The following is a 9,712-nucleotide window of genomic DNA, read 5'->3' on the forward strand; positions in this document are numbered from 1 at the left end:
GAAATCCCTAAAACTTGCATGACTCGGTATGACATGATGTTGAGTGCAGAGCCTGGATCAACTTGGACGCGACTGATCTCAGAAGAATCGATATACTCCATATAATATAAAGATCTATCATGCTTGTGTTTGATCTGCATATCTTCTTAAGTGAATGATATGCATGGCAGACTTCTTACAGCTTGTAGACATTGTACACAAGATTGTTCTTTGGAAGCTTCTGGAACTAGAGTGACCTGAGTAATAAAGCTCTCCGTGTTCATCAAAGCTTCAATTAGATCCCTTGTATCTTGGACAATCGCAGAAGCTCGTACAAGGTGATTCTTGTAGGGATGTTAGGCAATTGCGCTATAATGTTGAATTGGGGTTTGCTTGGTCCTCCAGTCTTCTGTTGAAGAAGGTTCTGGTTGAAACGAAGCTCTTTCTATTTCCCCTTATCGGTTGTCTTTTTGGGAGCAGAACCCCCAGCCTCTGGCGCTTGCTCTTCTGCTCCTTAGGCATCTTGGCTATAATTTCTCAAATATATTTTTCCTAATCGGGTGCCAGGGTTACCTCCTTGATCTGTCGCAAGAACAATCCTCTCTTCTTCCGATTCCATGAGAGGTTTAAGATGATCATCATCCTCACTTATAGAGGGGCTAATCCTATTGGTGGGCTTCACCTTGCCACTCTTCTTCTTCATTGATGCACTTGTCCACTGTTGCTCTTCAATTAAGTCAGGATCGACCCACATGATTTCTCCTTTTGGAGTAGTTAGGGGTATCAATCCTTTATCCTTCGGACTATGCAGGTCAGCAACCTTAATGTGTATTTCTCTCCTAGGTATAGGGACAACACCATCTACTACTGTTACAAGAGGAAAATCTCTGAACTGTACCGATATAAAATTAGCGGACACGGTCTTCTGTTCTGGTTTCAGCTTGAGTACATTAGCATCGACCAGGTGTTGCAGAATATCCTTGAAGATATAACATCTCATCATTACATGTCTTAGCATTCTATGATACCGACAGCAGTTAGGATCATCTATTTTCCCTACTTCTTCGAGTTTCTTTACTTCACGAAGTTTTAGCTTGTTGTTCTTCCGAAGTAACTAGAATAGTGTGTCCACATGTTCCTCCTTGAAAGTGTACTGCTTGGGCACCCTTTGTTGGTTCGACGCCTTGCCTTGTTTCGTAGGTGGCGCGCGGGAGTTGGTATCAGCGGCCAGAGTCTCCTTTCCCTTGGGTCTAGGAATGTTGCCTTGGTTTCTTTGTGCTTACGGCTTTGGCTTGTTAGCTTCTTCAGCTCTGACACGGACAACAATTTCTTCTGCCTGCTCTCCTTGTGAGACTAATTACTTCCATGAGCGACATTCTGCTACTCCCATTTGAGCTAGGAGATGGGTCTGCAAGTAGTGCCTGTAAGTTTCCACCAAAGTAGATTGCGCCATACCTGATAGGCATCGTTGGGCCATACTTCGGAATCTCTCCATAAAGGTCTTTATGGATTCTCCCTTCCTCTGTTTGGTGGCGAGAAGGGTTAGGACAAAGTATTCCAAATCATCTTCGAAGAATCTGGCTAAGAAAAACCTTTCTTGATCTACCCATTTATGAAAAGACCTAGCAGGCAACTTAATGAAACATTCGAAGGCAAAACCCTTAAGGGTGTCGATGAACAAACGTGTCAATATGGCATCGTTCGCTATTACATCTCCAATCTACGACTTGAAGTAATAGATGTGTTAGTTTGGCGATCCTGTGCCATCAAAAGGTTGTAGAGTCGGGACCTTGAATTTCGGAGGATAGGGAGTTGTATCCTATTCTGCAGGACAAGGCCGCACTACTCCATCGTTTTGGAGCTCACTCATATTAGTAATTGCGTTGAGACGAGCTTCAGACTCCTCCATCTTGATCGATTGAGGATTGTGTTCATTCTTACCCTCCTTCCCTTTTTCAGAGGTGGACTTTATACTGTTAGCTATATGGCCCGAAGTTTCATTCACTTTATCCTTCCCCTTTGATGATTTTCGTCTTTACGTGGATGCAAATTTCACCAGTGATCAAGATACGAGGCGAAGTACCACGGAATATGTTTATACCTTAGCGTCAACAGTAGTGAGTTGAGTCTCACATTTGCAGAAGATAGTAACATTGTCCACGACTGAGGCAGAGTATGTCGTAGTGACTAAAACCAGAAAGGTTTGGTTGACCGAATGCCTGAAAGAGTTAGTTTTGAAGCAGGGGAACGATGTTCTTTATTGTGATAGTCAGAGTGCTATACACCTTACCAAGAATCCAGTATATCATGCCAGAACGAAGAACTTCGACGTACAGTACCACTTCATATGCTCAAAGATTAAGGACGACAAGTTACGATTAGAGAAGATTTTGGGGAGCAAAAGTCATACGAATATGTTGACGAAAGCAGTGACCATCGAAAAACTGGAGTTGTGCGCAGCTTCAGTTAGCCTTCATGCGTAATAGAAGAAGGCTGAGCCATACTAGAAGGATAGGCGGGATCGCAGGGTTGATGATGATTGAAGAATAGATTTTTCCGGATAGGAGAAGATACTTACGAAGAACGTGGGAGTTCGAGAGAGCTCATTGATGGTGGTTTCGTCTCCATGTAGAGATTGTTGGTTTTGGAAGTGGGAAGACTGAAACTTGAAATGAAATCAACAATGAAGCTGAAAAATCCAGCTCCAGTCGACCGACAGGCTTGGACTGGTCAACCGAAATGCTTGCAGAAAACAACCTAGGAAACACGCTCTGGCCGGTCGACCGAAGCTTGCTGACGGTCGACCGAGAATGGTCAAACGGTCGACCGACGATAGGGCACCGGTCGACCGAAACGTGCACGAGCAGACTGTAAAAAATTAGTGTTCTGGCTGGTCAACAGACGCCATTGCATCGGTCGATTTTCCAAATTCCCAGTCTGTTTGGCAATCTATTTTGGGTTGGGATACTATATATACCTTAAATATTTTAGGGTTTGTTGAACACGAAAAAAGTGGGTTTTGACAGCACTTTGAGATCAGAGATCTTAGAGAGAGAGAGAGGTCTATTGCGAGCATTGTAATCTTCCTACATTAATCAATGTTTTTTGGTGTGGCTCCCGAGAACGTAGGCACGTTTGTCGAACCTCGTTAAATTTGGTGTTCTCTATTTGATTATTCTTTCCTGTAAGTTTTTTTTTATTTGCTGTGATTTTCTGCTTGCTTACTTTCGACATAAGATCCGGAAGGGCATGGGTTGTGTGTTCAACCCCAACATATCAATCAATGGGTTTAATAACAAGAAAAAAGAGAGATCTATATTCCACCATTGTTAGCGGTGTGTAGTTTCAACCTCTTGTAATCCCTTCTCAAAAAAAATAAGATTTTCTCTTTTCTCCCCGTGAACGTATACGGATCATCTTGATCGCATGGAACCACATTAAATTTTGTTGTTTGCTATTTGTCTTGATTGCTTAGTAGATTTGGGGTTTCTTGATTGTTTAAGTTTTATCTTCCGCAACTTGCACACTCCAACAGCAAGATCCCATTGTTCTTTGATCGTGTGGTATATAATATTTGAATGAGTTTTAGAGAGAAGCGGAAGCTGTTGGTGAAAATAGAATTGGCTAGTGGCTTAAATAAGTGATGAGAGTCGTGAACAGGGGAAACTGATCAGGGAGAAGATGATTCATAATTAGTTGCAGAATTAAGCGTGACATGAGCGAAGTCGTCACTAGCGGATTTGGTGCAAAGGTCAGCTTAGTTGTTTTAGATTCATGGACGCCGACTTCCAGTTTCTGTCGTTGTCACGCTAGCTATTTAATTAACTTTCAACATCAACACTTGGCTTTTAAGTGTGAGGCTAACTTGTAGTACAACGAATGTACCTCTTATTACATTCTTTAGATATATAATATGACCTTACATGGAGCCGTTTCTCGTTATCCCAGAAAAATTTGGAGGCGCCCAACTTTATCCAACTCTGATCTTTTACTTATCGCGCGTACAAAGAAATCACATGCAAATGGGATTAGTAAGAGTAAGATTCGGCTTGAAATCTTGTATTGGCGGCTAATGCGTGTATCTTAGAGAACACCCTTCTATTAATGCGGGTTATTTGATCGCATGGCGAGCCATCTAATTGGAAATGACCTAACACGTGGTGAAGGTTAATAAAGTGTTTATGAAGATTAGATTAAATTAGAAGAAACGAATTGACGTTTGGTCATAATCAAGAGTGATGATTGTAATATTTTGAAGGTCTACGAGATTCGAATCAAGAACAACATAAGTATCAGCTAATCTAATCCCTGAGTTAAGGTCCAAGACGATTATGTGCAAAACTCCTGAAAGTTTGGTAATATTTTGTAGTAAAATATCTGGATCCATATCCGAAATATGCGAATACATATTAGTCATACTCTTACAAAGTTTTAATTCTTATATTGTGGATTTATAGTTAATTTTGATGATCTAGCTTTACAGTTATAATGAACATATTAACAAACTCTTTTGTATCACATGTATTATATTTTTTAATCAGCACTATCTAGTTTTCTCATATCCATTTTGCATTTGCATACATATCTGCTTACATATTTACATGTATATCCGTAACTGCATCCGATTTTAGCGGATATGAATATGAATTTTCTTTGCTGAGGTATATCCATATTCGCATCAGTATCCGAGATAGGCAAACTGATTTTGGATATAATAAGTATCATATCCAAAACATATCTGGACCGAATGCACCCCTACCTCCAAATCCTCACGCCATGTTAACCAATTTTTCAGAATCAATGACAGAGTTCTTAACGTGCTATATTAATCTAAGTCTTTACTCTGCAATACAACATTCTTCTTAGCCGCCATACATGAATCACTGGCAACGACAACCACAAGTACCAATTTGTTTCCACGTGATTGCTTACTTTGGATGATAAGCAAAAGATCAGGCACTAAAATTATGCTGAATGATTGGGAACGTAAATAAGTTCGGAGCCCCTATTTTTTGCCGGAGTAAACGATAAACTACTGAAATATTGGGTAAATTCTTTGTACCAGGAGTAAGAAACAACTGAAGGCCAGGTGTTCCTTTTGGAAAGTACTAACTTCAAACTAACACAACCTACAGAAATCGTGATTACCTATATGACTTTCAAACTAGTAAGTTAACCATAATATCGTAACAATTCCGTGAGTGACGACTTCGCCCACGTCACACTCCATTCCACTCCTAGGCTTCAATCCCTCTCTCCTTCCCGTGTTCACGTCTCCCTTCACCTATATATATTTCAGTGAACCAACCTCTTTCTCTTCGTCAACCAACACCCCCTTTCCTCTGATCTCATTCCCCTCACACAAATTGCATCAGCATCAGCACGAATACTTAGCTAGCTAGTGCGAAAATGGGCTCTTGCTTCTCCGTGGCAGCAACAGAATCGACCGTCGACAGCCAATCAACATCAAAGGTGGTAACCGCCAATGGCTGTTTAAAAGAGTACTCTACTCCTGTTAGTGTGCGCCAAGTGCTAGGCTCAGACACTGTATCTTGTTTTCTCTGCAACGCTGATAGTTTAAATTACAATGAAAACATTTCAGCTCTAGATCTCACTGAAATGGTTCAGCTAGGCCAATTGTATTTCATATTGCCAATAGAGAAGCTCAGATCTACTCTATCCAGTGAGGATATGGCCACATTAGCAGTTAAGGATAGTTTGGTAATTTCGAGCCCAACGAAAAGTCGGCAGAGAGTAAATTCAATATTTCAGGTTATGCCTATGACTGAGGATGATGAGCTTGAGGATTACAAGAGAATTAATGAGTTCAGTGTTAGTAATTTGAGTGCAAAGGTTGCCAGGAAAAAGATGGGAAGTTCTGTACCCTTAAATTTGTTTAGAGAGAGGCTGAGCACCATTGTAGAAGTCTCAAGGTTTTGAGTGGGAGTTTTCCCCCTTAAATTCTGCATGTGCATTTTGTAAATTTCTTTGACCTGTAAATAATTTTTATATAGTTGTATATATCATATAAATTTCTAAGTATAAATTGCTCTTAAGAGGATGACACATGTCTCAATTATCCAACTTAAGCATTGTAACACTAACCCGACCCAGGTCTCACGAACACCGGCGACCCTTCTTAAAGCACATTGTGATCCGAGACGAAAAGCATCCTCACTTGAACTTTCTCTCAAAAACCCGAGATGAAAGGCATCTTCACTTGGACTCTCTTGAATTACCGAGACGAAAGACATCTCCACTCGGACTCGGCAATGCATCTTGAGCCACGGGGGAACCTATCTACTTTGCATTCCCCAGCGACGTCAGTTAGTCACCATATCATTAATGCATCGTCAGAGCCATCATTACTCCCCCACTGAAGTCATAATGACTCCTCGGACTATGTCAGCACCTTAGCCATTCTGTCACCGCCGCAAACACAAGAATGACTCGGACCACTAGCTCCCAACGCGTGTAAAGTGTCAGCTAACTAAGGCGACTGCATTGACCTGCTGACTGAAGTAACCCAAATATCCTTATGACTCACTATAAATATGTAGATTTTCTTATGCATGGAGATCCGCTATTCTCAATGATAAAAACCCTGAAATCTACTCCTTTCTTGTACATACTTCCTTAGGTTCATCACTAACTTGATTATCAGAGGAACTGCTAGAGAATCCAACTCCGACCCTCTAACATTTCACATTTATGTAGGAATCTTCTTCTGCTCAGAGTGATCAATCATCAATGAGGATTGAGGGACCCTAAGCTCTCCTAAATCTATCCTAATCCACTTAATTAAGTTTCTAACATAAATACTCTGGCACCCACCGTGGAGCCTCTTTTCTTCTTTATAAAAGATGGTTGATTCCGATCAACTAGACCGATCGTTAGTTCCCAGAGAATAGCCCATTTTGTTTAGCAACAGTTCACTGCTTTCATGGATGAACTTCTTGGCCAGATTCCTCTCTCTCATCCACCTCCACCATCTGTCACCTCTCCCCAAGGAGATCACCTTCAGTGATAAATGTTAGAGGAGCAAACTAGAGATATCACACCTTACCACCATGGCAGCAAGCTTGTTTCACCTCTCATCCATAGCAACCACATCACAACATGGAGGCTACAAGAGAAAGTTTGAGTTTGGCTGTGAAAATGACACCCGGACGATGTCGCATGGTGCCAAATATCCCTATATCGCTCCAGGCCTCATAAGCAAAATGGATCCTTCCACCACAAACTTTACATTTGGTTACGACCAAACGTTCAACACTATTGTAGAGGTCATTGAAGTAAATATGCCTCTTGTCGACTGGATCATGCATGCTCTATGCCCTATGATCAAGATGCCTAACATAAAAAAATACAAGGGTGAAGGAGATCCTGCTAAGCCTGTACAAAATTGTTATGATGTAATGTACATGGTACAAGTGATCAACTCGGTCATCTGCAAAGCCTTCCCAATCACCCTAACGGCCAGTGTGAAGATGTGGTGAAACTCGTAGGATAAGAATTTCATTATATCTTTGAGCATCTCAGCCAAAAGTATTTGCATCATTTTTTGGCCGACACAAAGCAAAAGGCTCCTTCCTCTATCTTATTGTAGAAAAAATAGAGATTCGGCGAGAGCCTAAGAGACTATTTCAAAGGGTTTTAGGCCAAAACGATAAAGGTTGAAAACCTTAGCAATATGGTCGTCATGGCTACAAGTGTTGTTAGGCTAGAAGATGAAAAGCTACCAAATTCTCTTATCACAAACTATGTAACTAATTTCAACCAACTGATAGCTAGAGCTCGATCACACATTGATACTGAAGATAGTTGAGCACACAAGAAGGTGGCCCAATGAGAGGTAGCTAAAAACAAAATCCTCTTGAGGAAAGAAGGTTGAAGATGATAGCCCAAGGGTAACACCCGACTTGGTTGGGTCGATAAAAGAGATTAAAAGAAAGAAGCAGCAAAGAAACCGACACTCACTCCCTTCAACACCTGATTCTCACAACCTTTGTACTTGATTTAGAAGGAGGGACACCTCACCACTCCTCTCCCTTACATGAAGTCAAACCCTCAATTTAGAGACCTTAAAAAATATTGTCGATATCACCGAGATCATGGCCATCATTGGATCTTCAGAAAGATATTAATGACATGACATAGAGGGGACTACTGAAGAAGTTTATCTCCCATTAGGACAGTGGGAAGCCGACCTCAGAAAGGTCAGAGAGGAGAAGATCTAGGTCGAGAATACCCTGTTGCCTGGTTGAGATCACACCCTTGCCTAAACTAACAGGGCAATCAACTTAGAGAAATAGGCACACAAGGCAGCATCAACACTATTAGCGGTGGCCCAACAACTGGAGAAATGTCCAACAATGCTTTGAAGAAGTATGCCTGGTAAGTGTTGGAAGTCAATGTGTGTGAGAGGAAACCTAAGACAAATTAGCCTATTTCCTTCAGTAATGTTGATTTGAAAGGTGTAGAGACCACTCATGATGATCCCCTCAATGTATCAGTCAAGATTAATGGAACTCAAGCCAAAAGAATATTGATAGATACTGGAAGTTTCATCAATATTTTGTTTATGGAGGCGTTTAATCAGATGGGAATTAACAAGTTTGATTTAAGTCCCATCATCAGATTCTTAGGGCACTCGATCCAGCCTGAGGGCTTGTCACTCTGCTCTTGGTAGTTGGTGATTATTCGTGCTAGTCCTTGATTTAAGTCCAATTCATTATAATGGATGTGATGTTCGCCTATAATGTTATTCTCAGAAGAACATCCTTAACAACTTACAGGCCTTCCTATCCACTTAGTATCAGATGATAAAGTTCTCGACCATAACAGGAGTCAAATCTATGCGGAGCAACCAATGAGAGGCCAAATTGTGTTATCTGCTCTCGATGAAGAGAAAAGGAATTTTAGAGACTTCGTCGATCGAGAAGGCCCAGTCAAAGAAGCAAAAAGATGAAGAGCAACTATGAACATTTCTCATAGAAGAACTACAAGAGATATTGATTGGCCTCGATGAAACCAAGAAAGTCAAGATCGGGTGAGAATTAACTTAGACACAGCGAGGAACTACCATTGTTTTCTTATGTCAACATGGATGTTTTTGCTTGGGGGCCCAACGATATTCTAGGGATTCCTCCTAGAGTGATGAGCCATGAGCTATCAGTCGACCGACATAGCAAGTTGGTCCGACAAAAGAAGACACATCTCGACCCTTAGAGGCAGAAGGTAGCTGCATAAGAGGTCAATCAATTGTGTAAAGCTTGATTCATCTAAGAAGTCCAATACCCAGAATGATTATCAAATGCGGTGCTAGTCAAGAGATCTATAGGCAAGTGGAGGACATGTGTGGACTTCACAGACTTAAACAAAGCTTGCCTAAAGGATTGATCAATTGGTCATTGAAAGTGCCTGCTACGAATTACTTAGTTTTATGGATACTTTCTATTTGTTCAACCAGATTATAATGGCTGAAGACAATGAAGATAACTTCATTCATTGCAGACCAAGAGACCTATTGCTATAAAGTAATGTCCTTCAGTCTCATGAATACTAAATCCACCTATAAAAAGTTAGTGAAAAAAATTTTCAAGCAACAAATTAGCCACAATACAGAAGCGTATGTGGATGACATCCAAGTGAAATCCAAAAATGCGAATTCTCATATGTCAAATCTCAAAGAAACTTTCTCCATCCTCCGATACATTTGCATTAAGCTCAA

The 9,712-nt window shown here is 40.9% G+C and overlaps 1 protein-coding gene across 1 annotated transcript; it reads left to right on the forward strand.

Annotated features, from left to right (window-relative positions):
- Positions 5,389-5,919, forward strand: LOC109841967. The gene has a single exon (XM_020410893.1). It carries the CDS (start codon positions 5,389-5,391, stop codon positions 5,917-5,919), a length of 531 nt encoding a protein of 176 aa, XP_020266482.1.

This window comes from Asparagus officinalis, chromosome 5 (assembly GCF_001876935.1).
Source record: "Asparagus officinalis chromosome 5, Aspof.V1, whole genome shotgun sequence".
NCBI classification, from domain to species: Eukaryota; Viridiplantae; Streptophyta; class Magnoliopsida; order Asparagales; family Asparagaceae; genus Asparagus; species Asparagus officinalis.